The 26,157-nt window shown below is 38.7% G+C and overlaps 1 protein-coding gene across 1 annotated transcript in view; it reads right to left on the bottom strand.

Annotated features, from left to right (window-relative positions):
• INTU (inturned planar cell polarity protein) overlaps positions 1 to 25,545 on the bottom strand; it is a 43,307-nt gene extending 17,762 nt beyond the window's left edge. The window contains exons 1-6 of the mRNA XM_008066401.2: positions 25,346 to 25,545; positions 20,451 to 20,569; positions 17,322 to 17,411; positions 12,354 to 12,431; positions 11,484 to 11,673; positions 819 to 872 (exon numbers count right to left, since the gene is read on the bottom strand). Of these exons, the coding sequence (XP_008064592.1) occupies positions 819 to 872; positions 11,484 to 11,673; positions 12,354 to 12,431; positions 17,322 to 17,411; positions 20,451 to 20,569; positions 25,346 to 25,390 (576 nt within the window). The 5' untranslated portion in view covers positions 25,391 to 25,545. The remainder of the gene's footprint in view (positions 1 to 818; positions 873 to 11,483; positions 11,674 to 12,353; positions 12,432 to 17,321; positions 17,412 to 20,450; positions 20,570 to 25,345) is intronic.
• Between the last annotated feature and the right edge of the window lie 612 nt (positions 25,546 to 26,157).

Below are 26,157 nucleotides of genomic sequence, written 5' to 3'. Positions count from 1 at the left end.
CTCACCTCAATTTGGTAACCAAACGGTTCAGACAGCAAACACAAGATAAATGTCTGATTCTACCTCATTTACTGGTTTTCACAGAAAGGACTTGGTTCCCTTGCATTCTCCAAAGCTGACCAATAAGTTTCTATTTTTCTCTAGTAACATTATAAACTCATGGACTCAGACATGACTGATGTGTTTTGATCTGCTGTGGTTATTAACCTTACAGAAGCTCAAGAGTCTTTTCAAGTTGTCTCCTGGCCACCTGAGTTCTACTCTAACCCTGCAGGTAAAGTTTTCTGATATGACAAGATGTCCTCAGACTGATCCTGTATGAGCCATTTCTTGAGCAGCTCAGGTTCTGGTTGGTGAGAAATGCTATTTATACACCATGGCCCAGGTGTTCGTGGCACTTATGGCTCCGAGAATGGTTACTGTGTCTAGGCCTTTTCATTGGATATAGCTAGGAAATGGAATTTTTTTAAAGATTAAAAGCCATATTGATACTTCCAATGTAAATTCAGCTCTACAGGGTTCTTATGTAACTTAATCAATATTACATCTATATTTCCTTTCCTCAAAAAATCCATTTCTTAATGACACCAATGTAATTAAACATTTTAAAATCTCATAATATATGTTGTATAACAATTATTTCAACTGAGTGGACAACCTAAGACAAACAAAATAGATCCTGTCAGTGTCAAAACAGAGGCCTAGGGTTGTATATTTCAATATGTTATGTGCCCACTTGGTAATACTCAGAATAATGACGAACACACCAAATAAGAATTCAACATCGAGTCTTTCTTCAAACCCACTTCTTCTCTTACCAGTTCTGCAAAGTCTGCGGCCTCCAAATCACTTAATGCCGTGTCTAATTCCATCTATGTCAAAAACAAAAAAAGAACAACAAGCATTTGACCTGGATTAGTTGCTACTTAGTAGTGGCCATATAAATAATGCTTAATAGCTATTTGAAAAATCGAGTAAGTATCGATCTCCTTTGTGTAGTAACTTAAAAGTCTCAAAATGGAACAACTTGTTTTTAAGCTCTGCAATTATAAAATAATTTCTTTAACATATGGGCATGTTGCAACTAAATCTCAATTATGCACAAAGGTCTTCACTCTGCATTTGCTGCAAAACAATTTCTTAAGTTAAAAAATTGCTTTCCAGTTTTAAATCAGAAATTAACCCATTAAATCAACTAATTAGACTTCTCAGAGGAATATGAAAATCACTCTTCACATAGTCAATCTATTCTGAACTATTCTTGTCTTTCCATTTCCTGCATATTTCTCAATAGTTAAACACACACACACACACACACACATTCTTCCCTATCTCTCTTCTCGACACACAGTTTTGTAGAAAAGGGTTGTCAATCTTTATTCCTGGATTAAAACATGAAGGCAAGTGTCCCCCTGCAATCTGGCACAGTTAAACTACCCCACAGAGTTATTTTTTTTAAAAAAACTCTTACTTAGAGATTTAGCTGTTGTTTCTGTGGAAATTGCCCGAACTCTTTCATGTATTACCTTTGGTCTTCCCTAAAGCATCCAAAATTTAAAAACAGAGTAAGCTGAACCTGCAGCTTAATCTGTAGTCCATATGTACTAGTATATAAATTGAAAACTACTGGCAATTGAAGTTTGCAGCAAACATGCTATTTGTGAATAAGAACTCCCCCTCCCCCGGGTTTTTGTTGTTTTTTTTTTTTGGTAAGGCCAAGGCACTCTCTGCAGGACTGTTCCATACACAGACTGTGTCTTACTGAGTTACAAAAGCTTTTGAAACATCAGTCATGCCTTTCAATGCTTTTCATCTTTTCACACAGTATGACTTATTACTCATTTGTGACCTACATTTTCTGCATCTAGCAAATGCACCATGGTCCCTTTTTTGTGGCTATATTTTGTCTTGTTTGTAAAACTATGGGACAAAGATAATTTCCACCCTGTGATTTTCAATCTCAGAAACTGAGAAACTGATTGCTTCTCTAGCCTCTGAACTCCACGGGCTGATATACAAGATTCACTCTTTCTGCATATTCCTTAAGAGAAAATGTGAGGTATATTTCTCTCAATTATTCCAGTGTATTCTAGGAAAATATGATTGATAAAAAAGAGCATCTGACAACCAAAAGAAGGAAATTCTCGAACACCTGGGAAAGAAAACTGAAGTGAGACCTCACCACATATTAAACCCAGAACAAATACTCTTTTTCCAAGTTAAAAGTAACTATTTCCACCTAAAATCTGCCAGGCACAAGCTACCTCACACACATGTTTTTAACTGATTCCTTAAGGAATTACATTCCTTAATATTGTCCATTAGAAGATACAAAGTCAACAAATTCTATTATTTTCAATACAGTAAGAAATATCAAAGCGCAAAAGAAAGTATACTGAAGTTCCCTTGAGTCTGCTGGTAAGAGAAAACTTCGGATCCTTTTGGTTTCTGGTGCTACATTTAAAAAGCTACCACTCTGTCTTACCAAGTAAGACAGCTGTCTTACCAAGTAAAAAGCTGAACAGACTGAAAAGTTAATAACCTTTCTTGGATCCCTACGAGAGTTGAATACACAGAGTAAGCTGCTGTCCCCAACTGGAGAGACAGACAGGGACTCACAGGAGACCAGAAGAGACACAGGAGCAGAAACTTCCAAGGGAATCAGTGCCCAGACACAAAGACCTGAACTGTAATTGACAAATTGTTGGAGGTTCCTGTGGACAACTTTGAGCACTAAAATCCAGGAGGACTCAGTCTTCAGGGATCCCCCACTTTTGAGAATTTTACCAACAGGAATTTGGTCAAGTTGTCACAGTAAATATTGGAGAAAAAGTCCCTTATGCTTCTGGCAGGGGAAGGGGAAAAGGAACCACTTTGAAATATGTCAGAGCACACTGTCCTTAACAAGACCAGCCCTGAGCAGAAATTAGTTCACTGTAGCTTACTCTGCTGTGGTATTATCAGAATATAAGTGACCAGAGGAAGGAAAATACCTAAGTCTAGTAAGTAATAGGTTTCCATGTGGGAGACGAGGAATGAATATTCTGTTAAAAAAAACCCAGCAAAAGACCCTAATAGACACTTATTACAAGAAGACATATAAATGGTCAGAATGTTCATGAAGAAATGCTCAACATCACTAATCATCAGGGAGATGCAAGTCAAAACCACAATGAGATATCACCTCACATCTGTTAGAATAACGAATGGTTATTATCAAAAAGACAAAAGGTAAGTGTTGGCGAGGATGTGGAGAAAAAAGAACTCTGACACATAATTGATGGAAATGTGTATTTGTACAGCCATTATGGAAAACAGTATGAAAGTCCCTCAAAATATTAAGAATTGAACTACCATATAATCTAGGAAACCCACTACTGGATGGACACCCAAAGAAGCTGAAATCAGTACGCTAAAAAGACATCTGCACTCCCATATTATTGTAGCACTATTCACAATAGCCAAGATATGAAATCAATGTAAGTGCCCAGCAGCAGATGAGTGGATAAAGAAAATGTGGTATATATATACAATGGAACACTATTTAGCCATAAAAGAAGAACAAAATTCTGTCATTTGTGACAACATGGATGAATATGGAGAATATTATTTTAAGTGAAATAAGCCAGGCACACAAAAACAAATACCACATGATTTCACTCATACGTGGAATATAAAAAAGCTGATCTCATAGAAGGAGAGAGAAGAGTGGTGGCTACCAAAGGCTTGGGTGGTTAGGGGGGAGGGCAGGTGTGGAGATGCTGGTCAAGGGATGTACGACCATGGTTAGATAAGGGGAGTTTAAAAAAAACTGTCCACAATAGGCCACATACAGAAACAAAAACTGGGCACGTGACTGGCTGGGCTGAGGGGCTGTGGGGGAAGTGGTGGTGGAGCTGGAAAGGAGGTGGGGAGTGACTCCCTGTGGTCATGAGCTTATTGGATGACGAAATTTTCTAAAGTTGACTGGTTGTACAGCTCGTGAACACACGAAAAATCACTGGATAGTACATTTTAAGGGGGTGAATCATACAATATAGGAATTATATCTCAATAAGACTGTTAAAAAATAACTTGCCTAAGCCCACACACCTAGTAACTGGTCAAGCTGAAATTGAAAAATATACTGTCTGAGAACAGGGTCTTGACTCTTAAATCGCTGAGCTATCTTGTACAATGAACTAATTGGCAATTTAAACAGACTGGGCTTTATTGGTCGAAAATAGTGAGATTTAATTATTTATTTATTTAATTATTTATCTCCAGAGTGTTTTAGTATAGAAGATAATAAAGACTATTTTGAACTAAATAAAAATGAAATCATAACTTATCAAAACGTGTATGATACAGTAAAAGCAGTGCTCAGAGGGAAATTTAAAACACCAAACACAAACTTTAAAAAAGAAGAAAGGTCTAAAATCAATAACCTAAATTTCCATCTCAGGAAGCTAGAAAAAGAAGAGGAAATTAAATCCAAAACAAGCAGAGGAAAAGAAATAATAAAAATTAGAGCAGAAATCCATGACAATGAAAACAGGAAAGTCATAGAGAAAAATCAATGAAACCAAAAGCTGGTTCTTTGAAAATAAAATTGATAAGCCTGTAGCCAGGTTAGCTAAGAAAAAGAGAGGACACAAATTACTAATATAAGAAATGAAAGAGGGAATATCACTACAGATTACATGGGCTTTAAAATAAGGATAAGAAAAGAATACTATGAACAACTCTATGCTAATAAATGTCATAACCTAGATGTAATGGACCAATTCCTTGAAAGACACAGTTTACCAAAACTCATACAAAAAGAAACAGACAATCATGAAAGGTCTGTATTTACTATAGAAATTGTATCAATAATGAGTCAACTTGCAAAATCAGAATGTACCAGGCCAAGATGGGTTCACTGGTAAATACTATGAAACATTTAAGGAAGAAATTATACCAGTTCTCTACAATCTAAAACCTAAAATGGCTCTAAACATAGTCTATCAAAAATTTTTTTTTCTTTATCTGTCTAATTTCGATGGGCATCTGGGTAGGCTCCATGGCTTTGCTATTGTGAACAGGGCTGCAATCAACATACGTGTGCAGGTGTCTTTATGGTAGAACAGACCCTACTAGGGCGACAGGGAGGGAGAAGGGAGGATATGTGGCCACAACTTGGTACCTGGTCCACCATCAGGGGGAGAGAAGGCCCGCTAGAAGCCCAAACTTCACCTGCGTGCAACTTACTTAAGTAGCAAATCCTCACTTGTATCCCACAACTCTATAAAAAAACTTCAAATGTTATATTACTCGAATTTTACATCAATCACATAGACTTTTAGACCACATTATCAGAAGGTACCTCTCTTTCCAAAAGCATCGCTCTAGTTCTTTCTTTATGAAAATTTTATTTTGTTAGTGACGTGGGGTACGAGTGAGGACTGACTACATAAGCAGGCGGCATGCAGGTGAAGTGTGGGCTTCTAACTGGTCCTTACTCCCCCTGGTACTGGACCAGGTACCCTCTGTGTGGCTACACGATCCCCACCCTCCCCGCTCCCTCCTTCCCCTAGTGCCCAGAGACTACCAACCCCCTCCTTGTGCTCATGTGATTAATGTTCAGAGCCCACCTATGAGTGAGAACACGTGGTATTCAGTTCTTTGTTTCTGTGACAGATCACTCAGTATAACGGTCTCCAACTCCATCCAATTTGCTGCAAAGTCCCTAACTTTGTTCTTCTTTATGGCTGCATAATACTCCATCATGTATATGTACCCCATTTTCTTTATCCAGTCCACTTTCATAGGGTTGGTTCCATGTTTTTGCTATTGTGAATAGTGCGGCAATGAACGTGTATGTACAAGTGCCTTTTTTGTAGAACGATTTATGTTCTTTTGGGTATATTCCCAGGAGATGGATTGTTGGATCAGATGGAAGGTCAATTTTTCGTTCTTTTAGGAATCGCCACATGACTTTCCACAGAACTTGAACTAGCTTGCACTCCCAACAGTGTAGAAGCGTTCCCTTTTCTCCACACACACACCAGCAACTGTTGTTTTTTGACTTATTAATGATAGCTCTCCTTACCAGAGTTAGATGGTATCTCACTGCAGTTTTTCTTTGCATTTCTTTGATGATTAGTGAGGTTGAGCATTTTTTCATGTGTCTGTTGGTTGCTTGTATGCCATCTTTTGCAAAGTGTCCATTCATGTCCTTTGCCCACCTTTTAACAAGGTAGTTTTTTTTTTTCTTTCCCTTTGTTTGAGTACCTTGTAGATCTTGGATGTTAGGCCTTTGTCAGATATATAATTTGCAATTTTCTCCCTCATTCTGTAGGTTGTCTTTTTAATTCTCTGTGCAAAAGCATTTCAGTTTGATGAGGTCCCACTTGTCTATCTTAGCTTTTATGGCATTTGCTTTTGGGGACTTGGTCAAGAATTTGTTGCCCATTATGATGTGCTGTGTTTCTTACATTTTCTTCTAGGATTCCTATAGTTTGAGGTTTTACATTTAGGCATTTGATCCACTTTGAGTTTATTTATGTATGTGGCAATAGGTAGGGATCCAGTTTCATTCCTCTGCACGTGGTTAGACAGTTTTCCCAGCACCATTTGCTAAATATGGTCTCCTTTCTCCAGGTTGTTATTGGTGGCTTTGTTGAAGATGACTCCATGTTTTTTCTTTGAGAATCTCTGTCCTGTTCCATTGGTATATGTGCCTCTTCCTGTACCAATACCAGGCTGTTTGGTTACTGTAGCCTTGTAATAAAATTTTAAGTCTGGAGTGTGGTACCTCTAACTTTGTTCCTTTTGCTGAGGATTGTCTTGGCTATTCACACTCTTTTTTGTTTCCATGTGAATTTCTATATTGTCATTTCTAAGTCTGAGAAAAATGATGTTGGTAATTTGATAAGTATTGCATTGAATATGTAGGATGGATATCTTGATAATATTGATTCTACTAATCCATGAGCATGGAATATTTTTCCATTTGTGTCATTCTTGATTTCTTTGAGGAGCATTTTGTAGTTCTCATTGTAAAGATCTTTCACTTCTCTGGTTAGATAGATGCCAAGGTATTTCTTTTTGAGTGTGTATGGCTATTGTGAATAGAACTGTGCTTTTTATTTGGTTCTCCGCCTGTTTTTGCTAGTGTATAGGAATGCAACTGTTTTTTGCACATTAATTTTGTAACCTGAGACTTCACCAAAGTGCAAGGAGGCTTCTGACAGACTTCCTAGGGTTTTCAAAGTATAGAATTACGTTGTCTGCAGAGACGGATAGATTAAATTCCTCTTTTCCTGTCTGGATATAGCTGACTTTCTTCTCTTGTCTGATTGCTCTGGCTAGGACTTCCAGCACTACATTGAACAGGAGAGCTGACAGTGGGCATCCTTGTCTTGTTCTTGTTCTTTGGGGGAATGCTTCCAGCTTCTGCCCATTGAGCTAAATGTCAGCTGTGGGTTTATCATAAATGGCTCTTACTGTTTTGATGAATGTTCCTTCTATGCCTACATGCTCAAGGGTTTTTATCAAGAAGGGATGCTGGATTTTGTCAAAGGTTTTTTTCTGCGTCTAATGACATATTCACGTGGCTCTTGGTTTTACATCTGTGAATGTGCTGGATTAAGTTTATGGTCTTGTGAGTGTTGAACAAGCTCTGCATTCCAGGAATGAAGTCCACCTGGTCACAGTGGATGACCCTTGAGATGTGCTGTTGGATCTGATTTGCTAGAATCTTGTTGAGAATTTTTGTGTCTATGTTCATCAAGGAGATTGGCCTGCGATTCCCTTTCCTTGTCAAGTCTTCACCAGGTTTAGGTATCAGTACGATGTTAGCTTCATAAAATGAGTTGGGGAGAATCCCACTGTTCTCAATTGCATGGAATATTTTCAATAAGAATAGTATGAGCTCTTCCTGGTATGTCCTGTAGAATTCAGCTGGGAAGCCATATGGTCTGGGGCTTTTTTTGGTGGGGAGATTCCTTATGACTGAGTCAGTTTCCTGAATCGTTACCGGTCTGTTTAGTTTTAATTGTGTTTGTTTGTTTCAACCATGGAAGGCTGTGTGAGGTCAGAAAATCCTCCATGTCCTTTGGGTTTTCTAGCTTATTTGCATATAGGCATTCATAGTCATCTCTCATAATCATGAGAATTTCTTCAGGGTCAGTTGTGACTTTGTCTTTTGGGTTCCAGTTGTGTTTATGTGGACTGTCTCTCTTCTTTTTAGTCAATCTGGCCAGGGATTGTCAATCTTACTCATCCTTTCAAAAAACCAGATTTTTGTCTTGTTGATTCTTTAATATTCTTGTTTTCTATATCCTGTAATTGTGTTTTTATCTTGGTGATCTGGATTCTTCTGCTGAAGTTATGATTTAGATGATTTTGCCTTTCCAGCTCCTTTGGGTGTGACGTTAGGTTTTTTACTTGTGATCTTTCGTTTTTCTTGAAGTGAGCATGCAATGCTATAAATTTTCCTCTTAACACTGATTTCATGGCATCCTAGAGATTCTGATAAGATGTGTCTTTGTTTTCGTTTGTTTCCAGGAATCTTTTTATTTCTGTCTTGATTTCTGTGTTGACCCAGAAGTCATTCAGCAACATGTTGTTTAGTGTCCATGTCTTTGTGTGTTTTGGGGGAATCTTGTTAGTGGCAATATTTATTTTTATTCCACTGTGATCTGAGAAGATGCATTGCATTATTTTGATCTTTTAAAATTGCTTGACTTATGTATAAGAATGTGATTGATCTTGAAGTATGTTCCATGTGCTGATGAGTAGGATTTATACTCTGTAGATGTCTATTAAATCCATTTGATTGAACATTGAGTTAAGGTTCCAGATCTCCTTGCTGGTTTTTTTTTTTGCCTTGATGACCTATCTAAAGCTGTCTGTGGAGTATTTAGGTCTCTACTATGATTATGTGAAAGTCAACGTCCTCTCTTAGTTTACTTAGAAGTTGTTTCATAAAACCTGGTGCTCCTCTGTTGGGTGCATATAATTTAAGATGGATATTTCTTGCTAGTGAATTGAACCTTTTATTATCTAGTGTCCTTTTTAACTTTTGATGGTTTGAAGTATGCTCTGTCTGATATCAGAATAGCTACACCTGCTCTCTTTTGTTTTCCATTTGCCTGAAAGACCACTTTCCAGCCACCAACTTTGAGCCTGTGGGTGTCCTTTGCAGTGAGTTAAGTTCCCTGGAGGCAGAAGGGAGTAGCCAAAGTGTCTTAGGATCACTCACTGGGCGGGGCTTCCATTCCTGTGCAAGTCTGGAGTATGGTGGGGGATGTGGTACCCAGATTTCCACATCTGCCATTGCTTTTTGGTCTCTATGTATTCAAAGACAACTTGGCTGGATGCAGGGTATTTCACCTGTACAAAAGTTTTTCGAGGTGTCTCTGTCTATCCGTGTCTCAGTCTCTCACCTCTGCCTTACTGCTGCTCCATGATGGTCACTTTGGATTCTCCGTTCTTATTTTCTCTTAATTGGTCCACAAAACACAGACAGCATCTAGGATCCCAACCCCATTGCTCCCTGTGGATTAATCTCATCTGCTCAACTTGGCTCTGAACATTCAGAGGTTTTTCTGGATTCTGCCAAGCACAGTACAAGCCTGAGAACCTGCACACTGAAGACTGACCTACTCAGGGTAATTTCAGACTCAAGCAGCATAAAAGCGATCAAAGAACTGGTCTAAGCAACAGCTGAGACTTGAGGCAATGGCTTAAATATATACCAGAATTCACACAGTAGCTTCTTGTTTGATATTCTTTTAGGGTGAAATAAAGAAAAGCACATAAATATTTTAACCAAGTATGTGCTAAATTAAGAAAAATCGCAATTAAAACATCTGAATGTAAGAGGTAACCTTAGGCTATATTTTAAGATGTCTTGAACTTCTTAGAGGGAAGATAACATTTAATTTTAATGTATCTAAATTCTGAAGACATTGCCCCTATAAAAATTAAGTGCCTTTTCTATTACAGAAAGAAGAAACTACACATTTTAAGGGAGGTTTCTTTAATGAAGAGATTCTGAGAGAATCGCAAGAACCTGGGTAATGCCAGGCATAATGGCAGGCCTCATGAGATGGTACCTTCGGATATATGAGCGGGTCTGAGTCCTATGCCTTTAGGAGGAAAAAAAAGATCTGAGGGTAGGCATGGGACAGGCCTTGAAGCCACAGTTTTTCTATCTTACAAACAAAGTTGTCTAATTACTTTATAACTATATTGAATACTTCTATTTTCTTATGAAAACACTGAGGTAGAATTATATATCTCATCCTTTTTAGTGTTTATATGATTTAAGAAAATCATATAAAATCATATAATCATGTAATTATTGGCCTGAGATATCAAAAAAATGATCAACAGGCAGTTGATAGAGCTAAGGGCAAAATAAAAATACCAGAAGGTAAAATTTCCTTTCAACATGCTCTGAAACCCATGGTCTGTCTAATAATAATTATATAATAATACTCCCACATCTGTAACTGCAATGTGTCGGGCACAATTCTAAGCATTTCATGTGTAATATCTCATAACTCCTCTATCAAGCAGGCACTCACATTTTACAGATGAGGAAACTGAATAAAGGGATCACTATATCAATTTAAATGATTATTAAACTGTCAAAAAGGAATGTATCTTATCACTTGTTGTAGAGTTTCATTAAGGATAGAATCTTGAATTAGATTTATACTACAATATAGCCTGGGTTTCTTCTTGGGTAGAGAAGTGTCTATGGCACAGTGCCTCGTTTAAAACCAATATAAATGCTGTACCTAAATAGATTATATGATGATTTACATGGATGAAAATGTCTGACATGATCTTGTCAATCATTCAGTAGTAAAGACATGACTAAACTCACCTTGATAATAATTAACCATCATGAAGTTACCTTGATAATACCTAACCATCATGAAATCTTACCCTTGGTAAGCTATCTATGGGACAAGCCCAAAGCTAATCACATATGTTTATATATTAAAAAAAAAAAAAAAAAAAGATTTTGCTAGACTAGTGGACTTTGTATTTTAATTGAGAGTACGGTTTGTTAGTCAACCATTTTGTCCACTTTTAATCTGTATGGAAACACAGTTCTAACTTATAACACTGCATCATAAAATCAGAGTCACAAAATTCTAAAAGTAAGACACATCGTTTAATTATTATTATTTTATTTTTAAATTTTTAATATCCCCAAAGACAATGACAGAACACACCATTTAATTATGGTTTCTGAAGAGTATTCCAAGTTGAGACAAGGCTTATACTTAAAGATTAATTTGCCTTCCTAAGTTTACTGTATTGGATCTCTGACTTCATCAACTAACCATCTCTTTAACTTCTGCCCATAAGCCCCCAAATAACAAAAGCCCTAAGAAAAAAAGAGAAGATGATAACAAAAGGTCTAAGAAAAAGGGAGAAGATAAAAGATTAAAATGAGGCACGGGGTTCTGACTGTTACTTACCACACCTGAGATTACCTTGATTTCGGGGGGAAGCGTGAGCCACCGAACTCCAGGGAGGTTGTCTAGAAGCACCGCGCTGGAAGCATCATACTGCTGAACACTGGGACTGGCGCTAGGATGGAGCCGAGCAGGCTGAAGTGCTCTTTGAAAGAACAAGCTGAAAAAGTGATCCAAACGAGGGGCATTCTCAGCCTGGCAGAAGGCGCTGTGAAGAAATGAGAGCGATGAGCCCGAACGACGTCGGGGAAGGCGCTCGCTTTCGGCGGGCTCCCAAGGGGACTGGGCCTCGCCCGGCGACACAGGCACGTCTCTCCTCTCCTGAGCGAGAACTGCTGCTAAAGAATGGATGGCATGTGTCCAGAAATTCACTTCCATGATTTCTACCCCAGTTAAAGCACTTTCTCTACTTTATGTCTTTATTTTTTATAATAGTGCATACATTTTTTTTTTTTACTAATTTTTTTTTAAGGAAGAAGCATCTATGTTAGGATAGTGAATTTGGCAATGGTCTGATAAGCAAAGAAAACCACAAAAACATATTTAAAATCGTACTCTTTTTTCATCTGTTATGAAGAAATACTCTTACATTTGCCCCTACAGAAATATGTCAAATTAGAATGTAGTTGTGGTTACATCACTATCGCACTAAGAAATTTCACTCAAGTAATATAGGAGACTAAAAAAAAGTTTTAATGAAAAAGGAAAAAAAAAACACTGATTAAATGAAAAACTGTCTAGTGTTGTAAAATAAAGGCCAGCAATAAAAGACGAGGAAAGAAGAGAAACCAAACAGCTAACCTGTCAGGCAGGAAATAGTCCTAAATGCAAAAGGGATTTTAGGATCATATACTTAAAACCTGAAATCCAAATCAAAGAAGCACTTACCTATCTAGAGAACCATGCATAAATTTTAAGGTATGGGCAACGTCTCCCATCATATTCCTTAGCCGAGGAAGAGGAACTCTAAAAAACATAAAAAATACACGTGTTCATTTATAACGCAATCAAATGAACCATGCCAACAAGAAGCAGAACATCTCTGCATTTTGTAGGTAAGGAAGGCAAAAAGTTGTATGCCAGCTGTGAGTAGAGCTGTGTACAGTGGCCGCTTACCAGGCGAGAAATTGATCCCTTGAGGTCTAGACTTGGGGTTCCAGCATGAATCAGACAGGGACTTTCTATAATGCTGTTTGTTAGTAAATTACTTAACCCTCTCTAGTATTCACCTTCTTCATCTGTAAAATGGAGCTGATAATCACTAAGGCCCTCTCAGCTTGATTTTGAGGAATAAATGAAATGAATGCATGGACTGGAGTGAGTGTGGTGCCTGGGCCCATAAAGAGGAACGTAGGTTTCTTGACACTCTCGGGCCCCACCCCAGTCTCAACGGACCCTCCATCTCTTGTGACAAAAACCCATCCCCAAATAAAATGGAGAAAGAAACGGACATATACTTTCTCCCCGAAGTCTTAAGAGAACTCTACCAGGTAGGTCTTATTGTTCCCGTTCTGCCAACGAATAAACTGAGGTTGAAAAGCAAGGTCCCGGAGGGAGGAGAGCCTTCTGGCTAGCGGCCGTGTTCTTAGCTCCAAAGTTACCCACTCCACCACCCCACACTCTTCCTGGTCCGGTCTCCGCTACTCACACAGCCACCCCGGGCGGTGATCTTCCCACCCACAACCCATGTCCCAGAATCACAGGCCCACTCCAAATCCTGTGGGACAGCGCTTTGCTCATTCTGCTTGCACAGGGCACAGGGGTGAGGAGGGAAAGGCATGGGCTGAGGCATTGGAACAGAGGAGCGGGAAGTCCCAGGCCGCTGGCACAATTACAAACCGCACACACAATGTTGCAGACACAAAGACATATAAAGTGACACAGAGGAAGCACCTTGCACGACCTCTCAATACTCTGTTTCCCAGCTGGAATCAATGAGAACGACAATACCTGTCTTTCAGGATTACATGTAAGGAGATAAGGAAAAGAATCGGGAACAGAGTGGTTGGTGCCAGCATTAAGAGACAGGAAAAGAGGTGGCTAGGAGTTATTTTTGCCCTGAGGCTTGGGCTAGAGAAGAAAGGGGGATTTGCATATGATTACAGCTTATCAAGTCAAGTTCTCCAGGACAGGAATGACATAAGTATCTGGGAGAGATGATGTCCTCCTGCTCTAAGCAATTGAGACTGAGAAACCGGCTAGAGCCACAAAGGGACGAGGCGGCACAACTTGGTCCAGCCCTTTTTCAGAACCAGGACAAAACCCCTCCTGAAAACGGTCTCTGTCTGCCCAACTGACGTGGCCGCTGTCATCGGGGTGTGGCTGAAAAGTTTCTGCTCTATCCTGTCGCCAGGCTTTCCTTCCACTGTCTAACTGCCTGCGCTCTCTTTATTTTACCACCGTGCTTTGTCTCTTCTCTTTTACCTTTTGGGCTGCCTCAGAGTCCTTTTTTTTTTTTTTTAAAGTTGGAGTCTCACTCTGTCGCCCAGGCTGGAGTGCAATGGCACGCTCACAGTCACCACAGCCTCGAACTGCTGGGCTCAGGCAATCCTTCTACCTCAGCCTTCCAAGTAGCAGAACCTAGAGGCACATGCCACCACGCCTAGCTAATTTTTTGATCTATTGTAGAGATGAGGTCTTGCCAAATTGCTCGGATTGGTCTTGACCCTGTGGGATCAGACAGTCCTCTCACCTCAGCCTCCCAAAGTGCCGGGATTCTAGGCATGAGCCACCACACCCCACCTTGCCTCGGAGTCTTAAAGTCAGTGTTTTCCTCTGCCACCACATCCTCAGTCATCCCATTCTGGATGTTCCCCACTCCATATAAACCCACACTTCCAAAGTATTAGCTCCTTAGTTCTTCATAATCCAACCCACTGGCATAGGGTAGTCTCCTAGTAAAGTTCATTATAATCCTCTTTTAGACAAAAAAAAAAAACCACACATTTTTCTGTTGTGTGGCTGGTTACAGAGCAATGCCATCTAGTACATGTCAGCACCATTATCTCTTCATATTAAAAATGCCGAACCTCACTTTTATGCTGGATTACATCTCTTTCTGCCCAAAATTAAAGTCACCTTCAAAACATAATCATTTTGACATTTTTCACTGTGGCCACATCTGGAGCTCCTGTTTGTGATGGCAAACTGTGCCCACAAATTCTCTGATACTCATCTCCTCAAAAAGTGGAGCTTAATTCCTCTTCCCTTGAGAGGGGGCTCAACTTAGCAACTCACTCCTTTCTTTTTATTTTATTTTAATTTTAAGGATGTGGGATACAGTTCAGGATTAGATATACAAATGGTTACTATACAGGTAAAGTTTGGGCTTCGCTTTGGTCCCCAAGTGACTATCACTTCTAACAAATACTATATGGGGAAAATGACGTGTATCACCTCCAAGACTAAGCCATCTTAGTGCTCAACATCAAGGCTCTGCAGCTTCTCACTCTTCTGTCTTTTGGATAATTTGCTTTGGGAGATGCTAGCTGACATGTTACAAGGACACTCAGGCCACTCTGTGGAGAGGTCCACATGCAAGAAACCAGGGCCTGACAATGACCGTGTGTGTGTAGGCCATGTTGGAAGCAGATTCTTAGCTCCAGTTAAGCCTTCAGATGACTGTATCCCTGGCCAACACTGAACTGTAACCTCAAGAAAGTTGCTGAGCCAGAACTACCCAGTTAGGTTGCTTCTGAATTCCTAAGTCACAAAAACACATCTAAGTTAATAAATGCTTACTATTTAAATTACCCCTGAATTTTTGGGGACAATTTGTTATGCAGCAATAGATAGCAAATACACTTCTTTTTTGTTTTGTTTTGAGTTAGGGGTCTCACTCTGTTGCCTAGGCTGAAGTGGCAGCCTCCCAAATAGCTGGAATTACAGGCATGCACCATCATATCTATCTGTTTTGGGGGGGTAGAGATGAGATCTCACTATGTTGTCTAGGCTGGTCTTGAACTCTTGGGCTCAAGTGGTCCTCCATCTTGGCCTCCCAAAGTGCTGGGATTACAGGTGTGAGCCACCATGCCCAGCTCTAATACACTGTTATGTAATGAAAGAAACCTGGTCAACAAAGTCATTAGTAATAGAAAACAGTCATATTCATGTTCAGATTAACTGGAGATTGTATTATTCTGATCCACCCTTTTCTATCTTGGGAAGCATAAAGCAATACCAAGAGAAAATGTATCTCAACTGGTATTCTCTAAATTTGCACCGGTCACATACTATGTTATTTATTTTGATACTTGATTACTATTCAGAAGACCATATGCTATAGTTCTATGGGGAAAACTAAAGTGTGCTTAATAGTTTGATAGAACTTGCCCAAGTACTTCTGAAACTAGGTTAGAGCCTCAATTGCAAGTTTTAAAAATCACTGAACAGAGACACAGGCCCATGTTAACAGTAGTTAAGTTCTTCTCCCAGGGCTGTTCATATCTGTACTCCATTTCACCCCTAGTTTTTTTTTTTTTTTTTTTGAGTTGGAGTCTCACTCTGTCACCCAGACTGGAGTGCAGTGGCCGCTCCCGGTCACCGCAGCCTCGACCTGCTGGGCTCCGGCGATCCTTCCGCCTCAGCGTTCCGAGTAGCTGGAATTACAGGCATGTGCTACCACGCCCAGCTGATTTTTTGATTTATTGTAGAGATGAGGTCTTGCCAAGTTGCCCAGGCAGGTCTCGAACCCTCAGGCTCAGGCAATCCACTCACCTCAGCCTCCCAAGGCGTGGGATTAGAGGCTGAGCCACCGAGCCCGGCTCACCCCTAGTTTTTAATGTCCTGTGACATTAGGGGAGCAATGTAGTAGAAAGAATTCAGACAGACCCTCATTCACTTCCCAACTCTGCCTCTTGCTGATGATGTAATCTTTGGCAAGTTGTTTCACCCTTTTTCAGTTACTCTCCTCTTCTCATCTGTAAAATGGAGCCAGTAACCACTAAGTATATCTGGAGCGGATTTTGACTGAATGAGCTTAATGAATGTAGTAGCTAACGCAGTCCCTGGATACAAGGCTGATCCATCATAAATGTCAATCCTGCTTTTATATTTAACTATTAAAATAAGATACATTTCAAAATGCTCACAAGAAAGTTAACAGGGAGACCATGATAATGTAAGACCTGCAAAGAGAGAAATCACTTTAGAGTACATATTCCTTATTTTGTCAGTGGTGCTCAACATCAAGGCTTTTGAAACCCTTCTGCTGACTCTTTTTTTTTTTTTTTAAAGGAAACTGGGCCATTCATGGCAACCACACGCAACCAGGTTTTTTCTTTTTTCTTTTTGCAGTATGATATAATTTCTATAATGTGTAGAAATATGTAACCAAAATTATAACTTGTTTAGGAACAAATACAGATACAATAAGTTGCATTAATTTGCTAGGACTACTGTAACAAAATACCATAAACTGGGGGGCTTGGACAACAGAAGTGTATTGTCTCACTGCTCTGAAGGCTAGAAATTTGAGATCAAGGTGTCTCTGCTGATTTAATTCTCCAAAATCTCCAACAGTAAAAAACAAAAAACTATGAGTAAGTAGAATCCAAATCCCAACACCATCAAAAGCTTGAACAGAAGGACAGCCCCTCTCAGTCCCCTCCACTCTGACTACAAGAGGAGAGTGTGTTGACAGCCCATCTGCCAATTGGGTCTGCCCGTGTTTGTGGGCTCCTCTGCATCCTTCCCGCTGAGGGTACATGGGTAATCATTTTACGGGTACAGGAGACATGTAAATTGTAAAACTGCTTAGGGAGTTCGCCACGTGACAAAAATGTCATCATTGTAATGTGATGGACTTTCTGGACATGACCTTAGAAGTGACTTTAAAGTACAAACGCCCCGACTCACTCTTCAGCAGGCAGGCCGATTAATAGCAGCTTGTCAGAGTCTTTCCAATAAGCCACATGGATTTGTTTTCCATCTAAAAGAAGGGATGAGCTGAAAAGAACCAAATTTAAAATACGGTTAGAATACCTTTATGTGTCATAAAATTATAAAAATCATTCATAAAAGATTGCATATGGTATGATTTAAGAACTGTATATTTAATAAACCAATCTTTTCTTTTTTTTTCTTTTTTTTTGAGTTGGAGTCTTACTCTGTCGCCCAGACTGGAGTGCAGTGGCTGCTCCTGGCCACCGCAGCCTCGACCTACTTAGCTCCGGCGATCCTTCCACCTTAGCCTTCCGAGTAGCCGGAATTACAGGCATGCGCTACCACGCCCAGCTGATTTTTTGATTTATTGTAGAGATGAGGTCTCACTTCCCAGGCGGGTCTCGAACCCGCGGGCTCAGGCAATCCACTCACCTCAGCCTCCCAAAGGCATGGGATTACAGGATGAGCCACTGAGCCCGGCTAACCAATTCTTTTCATACACTTACTTAACTGCCACACAGAAAACGTAAGACATTGTATGACACTGAAAATATATTTCATTTTATTTTTATTTTTTGAATCAGGGTCTCACTCTGTCACCCAGGCAGGAGTACAGTGGCACCATCACAGCTTACCTCAGCCTCTAACTTCTGGATTCAGGCAATCCTCCCACCTTAGCATTCCAAGAATCTGGGACTACAGGTATGCACCACCACACCTGGCTCATTTTTTACTTTGTAGAGATGACGTCTCCCTATGTTGCCTAGGCTGGTCTGAAACTCCTGGACTCAAGTGATCCTCCCACCTTGGCCTCCCAAAATGCTGGGATTTACAGGCATGAGCCAGCAAACCCAGCCTAAAAATATATTTAGAAAAAACATTTTAAATCCAAAAAGCTCTAGGTCAAACAAAAGTAGACTCATAGAAAAAAAGTTGAAATTATTTTGCTAGTAGTACATGACTAGACACAATTTTTTTTAAAAAGAAAGTTTTGATCCCAGTTTGTTAACTTAACAAATGTTGATCACCTAATTATGAACCTGATTTGCTAAAGAGATTACAAAGAAAGGATGATATGGCACCAGCTCAGAAGGTGACAATTAAATATGAGACACAAATACATAAACAAGTAGCCAAAACATGTTCTCAAGGAAACTTTTGGGGTAATAAGTAGATTTGCAATGGTGATGGTTTCAGGGTAGATACCTATGTAAAAACGAATCAAATTGTACATTTTACATATGTGCAGTTTATTATACTTCCATTATACTTCAAGTTGAAAAACAAATATTAATAAATGTACTTTGGTTGGGCTCAGTGGCTCAGCCTGTCATCCCAGCACTTTGGGAGGCCGAGGCGATTGGATTGCCTGAGCCCGCGGGTTCGAGACCCGCCCGGGAAACTTGGTGAGATCTCATCTCTACAATCAATCAAAAATGAGCCGGGTATGGTAGCGCACACCTGTAGTTCTGACTACCTGGAAGGCTGAGGCAGAAGGATCACTGGAGCCCAGCAGGTTGAGGCTGGGGTGGCTGTGAGTGTGCCACTGCACTCCAGCTTGGGCAATGGAGTGAGACTCCAACTCAAAAAAATAAAATAAACAAACAAACAAATAAATAAATGTGTTCTAAAAAGAGATACAATAGGAACTACAGAAATACCTAAAACATAAGAGTGCGGTATTTTAAATATGAATTATTAAATATATTTCTTTTCAAAAAGAACATTACTTTTGTCTTAAAGTTTGAAAAATGCACATACGTTCAAACAAATACTACTCTTTATAGGAGACTATTACTATAGTTTAACAAGTGTATATGCCACAAGAGATACGCACATTGCAAAGGAGTCCCTAAAATAATCACTTTCATATTTATTGCTTCCTCAATCAAGTTTTTCTTGCTGTCTTTACTGCTTTCCACATGTTTCCCATATCTTATTACTAATAACAAGATCTAAATCTGAGTAAAATAACATCTGTCCTTTACAGTTTAAAAAAAAGGGAAAGAAGCAAACCCACATGAAGAAAGTTAAAACAAATTTTCTTTTTAGTAAGATTAAACAGGAGGCTTGCACCATAAAAAGGTTATGCTGGAGTGATGGGGGAGGGACACAACATCCATAAGGGTACCTGATCTCAGACCAGGCAAAGTGGGGACCAAAGGGAGGCCCAAACTTTACCTGTATGATGACCCCTTGGATACCGAATCCTGAATTGTACCCGACATCTTTAAAAAAAAATTATGCTAAATGAAAGAACCCACATATTGAATGATTCCATTCATAGAAACTGTCCAGAACAGCAATGGAAAGCAGAGTTGTCTAGGGCTTGGCTGGGCTGACCTCAGGGTGCAGGACTGTTGAGGTGGGAAGAATGTTGTAGGATCGACTCTGAGGACAGTTGCACATGTCTGTGAATATTCTAAAAACCATTTATTTGTATACTTTAAATGCATTAATTACATCATTTATAAACTACATCTCAATTCAAGTTGTTAAAAAAACCAAAAAAAGCCTACAATATGAAGCCTCAGGTATTACTGTCTTGAAGATAAACGAGTATTTTCTCTAGACTCTAGATGACCAGTCACAGAGTTACACATTACTTTCATGTAGTGATACAAGCACATACTTCCTGCTGTCTTGCACATCCTGCATCTTTTAAGATCACGGATGCATCATTTTTACCAGAAGATGGGAAACAGTAAGGTAAAGTTCAGAAAATTCAACTAGCTACTTTATCAGCATTACAGGGGCTCTTAAAATTTGAGATAAAATTTCTTGGTAAACCATAAAATTGTCAAAAATCTGTTTAGATAAATTCTTAGCTTTATTTTATGAAAGAAACAAACAAAAACTTATATACTTCAAGCCACTCCTCCCATAAGTTAACACTGGCATTTCAAAGTCGGGCTTGATAAATCAGTGTGGAATGTGTATTTGACTCTAAAATTAGCTATATTTTTATTTAGGATACTAATAATATTATGTGTTCTAAATAAAAAATAATTTGATGTCAGTTTTGCTTATTTGTCACTGAATAAATGTCACGGTTGACACTGAAGAACTTGAAAGAAACAGAAGTGGAATAAAAATTATTACCTAGTTACTTGTGTCCCAGTTACATTTTCCAGCATGTCACAGAGTGTGAGAAAAATCCCTCTCACACGTTTAAGTTTCTGAGATGCTTCAGACATTGGATAATGATAAATAATTTCCTGCTGTTAAGTGAAAGGAAACAGAAATTATCAAACAGCCCACATTTTCCAACCATTATTTTTATCGTGGAAAGTTAAAACTCTGCATTAAGAAAAGCATTAAAAAATGAACCTTTTTCACTTCAGTGAGAGTTTTATTCAATCATAAGGAGAGAACCATGCCGGGAATTTTCACACATTAACTGGCATTTAAAATGCTACACTTGAAAATAAGTTAGAAGCTGTCAAAGTTGATCATGATGCCAAATAATATACTCAGGAGGATACCGATTACCTTGAATTACAATTAATTTCAAATACTGCTTTAAACTTTAATCTGCTTAACATGTAACTTGTAAGAGTCACTAAATTCAATTATTTTCATACTGACTTTTAAGAGATAATTTTTGTCATCTTTGGTAAAATTGTTAAATGTTTATTTAAACCCAGGACAAGACTGCGATTAAGCTTACAACGCGAGAATAGGAAACTAAATTAAAGTAGTATAGATAGGAAGAAAAAGGTACCATGATATTATAAAATCTGATCTGCCTTAAATTTGAAAGGGTTTAAGAAGTTTTAAAACTGAAAAGGGTTTGAATACCACAAAGTTTGAATCAGAACTCAAACTTTAAAAGTGAGCACATTTTATTTTAAATTGTGAAAAATTCTAGATGTATAAGATAATTCACAAAATGCCTTTATATTTTTCTATTTTAAAAAAGAATGTGTTCTCAGGAAATAAATAGTTTTTGCAAAATAAAATAATAACTTTTAAAATCAGGATGTGCACTATGCTAATACATTCACACAGATTCCATACCTCACTTTTTTGTTGTTATTTAAAGCAACATTTATTTTTCTTACAAGGCAAACTAAAAGGCAAATTAAAATGTCAAGATAGAAACCATGAAGAATTCAGAGTAGCTGCCAGTTTAGTGACTATATCCATAAATTATTAATACAGTCACCATTGAAAGCTCAAACTTCCTAAATATGATATATTTATTCTTTGGTTCTCTACTTCCCTAAAGAGTATTATATACCTTGCTGTGGTCTCGTGGTGCAATAAACAATTACATGACATAGTGTCCATGTCTTGTCAACTTTTACATTATGACAAATATAAACGAAGACCTGCTAGACACATCTGATTTTTATACTTAGGCACATTCAATACATGCAAATTGCTACGGAATGTGCTGGTCAAATGTACTCTGCCTAACAACTAAAATATTATTGCAATATTTCTGCTGTAAAAAGTTACAAAACATTTTTACTGTATTTTAACTCTAGAAATTAAGTCAAACATCAGTTACATCTACTTAATAGATCTGAACTTTGGCCAGTAAATAATTTTATTGTATTTAGCCAAAATGCCAAACATCATGTTAAACAAATAACCATATACTTTTTGATTTGTTTTTGGAAACCTCCCAGCTGATGGTCCTTATATTTCCAAATCTTGTAACTTGAAGAAAACAAGTTTTTAATAAATATGTAACTCAGAGAAAACAAAATCACCCCATGACATTTCACTGTGAATTGTCACATGAGTAAAAAAAGTCATTTGTGAAAGTCTCTATTGCAGTCATAAAAGACTCACTAGAGACCTGGCAACACCAAAGTTCTGAACCCATTTAATGAGCTGCACTTTCAAGCACTCATTAGCAGAATGCATTTACAGCATTTCCACTCTGGTCAACGAGAATTGAAAACCTCTCCTAATTACAGCGCTGATACAGGGCTGGCAGCAGACAGAAACCTGTTCATTTGAGAAACATCTACTTACTTTCCCATGGAAAGAAAGGCAAGTGTGACAAAAGGCCCACTCCAAAGCAACCTCAAAAGATTGAGGCATAAGCGTCCCAGAGGTGTGCTCTGTGTTTTACATCATACATGCTTAAAGGCCTCACTTGTTTTAAAAATATAAAGGAACTGGTAATACACACAAGAAGCTCAATTTATTAACTCTAAGTCTCTACTTTTCAGAACACAGAAAATCACAAAAATATGTTCAAGCAAATCCTTTCTTCACCATTTCAATTGTTTACTTGATTTTACATATGAAGCAGCACAAGGAAATGCATCCCTTGCATAAAATAACCTTAGTACTGAGAATACAGCTGAAAGGATTCTAAAAACGAGAGATGCAGGTTTGTTAAGACCTTTTCAGATCTCAGTCTGTTCCACGTACTCTGGTTGACTGGATGCTCCAAGAGGTGATCTGGCCTGCACATGTTCCTGGACTGCTGGCAGGCAAGAAGTGAGGTTTCCAAGGACACCGCCACATCCTGCCAACCTCCCTCCCCACCACTGCGGAGCAAGCCAGGGCCTCAGCTGGGAGTGCTAAGTGGGGGCAGGACAGAGGTAAGGTGTCCTGGGCTGATGTATGCGACAGCCTCTGTCAGGACACCAGCCCTGGGCTTGTAATAAGCAGGTGAGTGGCGCCCACCTGGGTGGAGTCCAGGCCCTCGAAGCCTGCAGTGCCCAGGTCTGTGGCAGACTCTGTTTCCTGCTTCCTTGCATCTGGAGAGCCCGTGTAACTTGTGCTAGCCAATGGAACATGTGAAGAAGGATGTCCCTACTTGCAGGCCAGGTCTCCACAAGGTCCCATGTGACACTGCCTGCACTGTCTCTCCTCTCACAGGTCAATTAGATGCAAAGGATCCAGCAGACAATGTCGAAGCCCTTGGGAACGATGGACCCTGGAACCACTGAGCCACATGACCAGAAACGTGTGCATGAAATGAGAACCTTTCATCATGTTAGGTCACTGAGACATCAGGGTTATCTGTTACAGCAATTAGCCTACCCAGAGTAATTCAATCTATCTTGATCAACACAATCTAGAATTATCAAACTCCCTTTCAAGAAGGGTTTAAAAAAAAAAAAAAAAGACATCATCAGACAAATAGCAACAAAAAAAATTTATCACCAACAGACTTTCACCAAAAAGAAATGCCTAAAATACATGTTTTAGGAAGAAAAAAATTATACAATTAGACAGTTTAAGATGTAAGAAGAAATAGTGAGTAAAGAATGCTATGCATAATTGTAAATTTAAACTAGGTCCCTCTGCATGAAATATATAATAGTTATATGCAAATACATTTCTATATAAATATAACTATAGGCAATATATAATTATATTACATTATATTTGATATTTATAGATTTTATAATATGTAATGTATGCATCTTATGTATAAATTTCAATAAGTATTCATAGTAGTAATAGTATAATGATGCACAATTTGTAGAAAAAGAGATAGCACTAAAATATTGATGACAGAGCACATAGGTGAAGAGGTGGGATCACTGGAGTTAAAGCTACTGAGGCTCTGAATGGTTGGGGCTAAGAGAGCGTATCACTTTAGAATCTACTGAGAAAAATATCATAATACAAATTTTAAGGGTAGACATTAAAAAATAGAAGGAGTACATAGCAAGAATAATGATATAAGCAACCAAAAATAGGTCAGAAAAAAAATCACAGTACAAGTAGTTCAAATAGAATTTTTTAAAGAAGATGACTGAAACAAATTCAAATATATGAGTGATCTCTATAAATGGACTCATTAAATTTGTCATGTAGACATTAGAGATTGCCAGATTGGAAATATGCTGTGTGTAAGAGGCATATCAAAGACATAAAGCAACAAAACGAAAGAAAAACTGTCCAAATACTTACAAAATAAAGCTCTACTAACATTAAATGTTAAAAATATTTCAAAATGTCAATGCTAAAAAAGGACTTCAGGACAAAAACATCATTAGGGTAAAGGAGGTAACATCATGTCAAAATGTCAATTCTCTGGGAAGGTTTAACAATTCAAAACATTAATGCAAATAAAAATGTCTCAAAATATATAAAGCAAAAAATATTCAGAACTAGAGGGAAAAACGGTCAAGTCCCTATCAGAGTGGGAGACTTCCGTATATATCTTTATTATGAATAGGTCAAGAAGACAAAAAGTCAATAAAAGAGAAATAAAATTTGAACAAAACAAGTAGCCTCAAAGCATCCATGCTGAATGTCAATCTGGTATCATAGAAAGGATACAGAATTTGGAAGGCAAACCATTTCAGTTTATGTAGAAATATTGTCAGTTACTAGCTATGCGAACTTGAGCATTTGACTTATCTTTTTTTTTTTTTTGAGTTGGAGTCTCACTCTGTTGCTCAGACTGGAGTGCAGTGGCCACTCCTGACCACCACAGCCTCACCTGCTGGGCTCCGGCGATCCTTCCGCCTCAGCCTTTCGAGTAGCTGGAACTATAGGCGCGTGCTATCACGCCCATCTAATTTTTTTTTGATTTATTGTAGAGATGAGGTCTCGCCAAGTTGCCCAGGCGGGTCTCGAATTACTTATCTTTACTAGGATTATTTCCTTATCTGCCAATAAAAACACTCAATATCTGATACTATGCCAGGCATAAAACCGGTCTTCAATAAACATTGAAAAATGAATGAATGAAAAAAGAGTATGTAAAACATTAAAACTATTTAAACCTATGAAAGAAAGTGAATGCCACATTCCCCTGCATTAAAGCTAGCAGGAAGGGATTGATCGTAACAGGACACAAAGGACCCTTTCTGACATGACAACAGTGTTTCATATCATGATTGTGACATCTTTACAAAACTGTACACATTTGTCAAAAATCAAGTTGTACGCTTAAAGCTATTGAACGGTATTATATATGAACAGTACCTTAGTAAACCTAATTTTAAAAAGCTACCAGGACCTTGGCACCTAAGTCCTTCCTCTTCCTGCTTGCTTGAGAAGACTCTCACCTCATCCTTGGATGTTTCCGAATCAAGCTGCAACGTGAGATACATAACGATATGTGGGGTGTCCAGGATACTCTGCTGGGTGTCTTCAACCTCTTCTCCCCAGAGAAGTTTGGCCAAATCACTTGTGTGCGACTGTGCCTTTTTCTGTTTTGGCTGGGCAGTTTCCTTTTTCACAGCATACGCATTTTCAAATGTCAGTTTCACCTTTAAAAATTAAAACAATATGTTGATTTTTTAACAACGAAAAATCAGGGGACATGATGGCTTATGCCTGTAATCCCAGCACTTTGGGAGGCTGAAGCGGGAGGATCACTTGAGCCTAGGAGTTTGTGACCAGCATGGATGACACAGCGGATCTTCATCTCAAAAAAGTTAAAAAAAAAGAAAAGAAAAATCAGCTGCATACACATGAGCTCAGGCATGTGCAGGATGTAGAAATCATCCCAGAGCAAGGGCTCCTGATGGCAGGGGCTGTGGATTCTATTTGTACTTGAATCTCCAGCTCCTGGCAATGTCTGACACATATGCTCACAAATGCTTATTAGGAGTAGATAACGGACCTTTCCAAGTCATTGGCTGTAGGGTCTGGTGCAGCCTAAGCCATTGGTCCTCACCAAGATGCTTCAGAGCATTATTAAAAATGTTTGGATCTCTAGGAAGCCCTACTATACAGAAGTTTATCAGGAGATGTGGGTGGGAATGAGGCTGCTGAGCTTCGTCGTGTCTGAGATCAGGAGGCTGATAGAAGAAAGTTCCTGCACCTGCTCACAGTCACCACTAACCAACTGTCCTTGGATTACGCACGAGAATAA

The sequence above is a fragment of the Carlito syrichta genome, unplaced genomic scaffold (genome assembly GCF_000164805.1).
Source record: "Carlito syrichta isolate Samal-C Ts95f unplaced genomic scaffold, Tarsius_syrichta-2.0.1 Scaffold308916, whole genome shotgun sequence".
Lineage (NCBI taxonomy): Eukaryota > Metazoa > Chordata > Mammalia > Primates > Tarsiidae > Carlito > Carlito syrichta.
The sequence above is the reverse complement of the archived record's forward strand: the minus strand, read 5'-3'. Positions and strand labels throughout refer to the sequence as shown.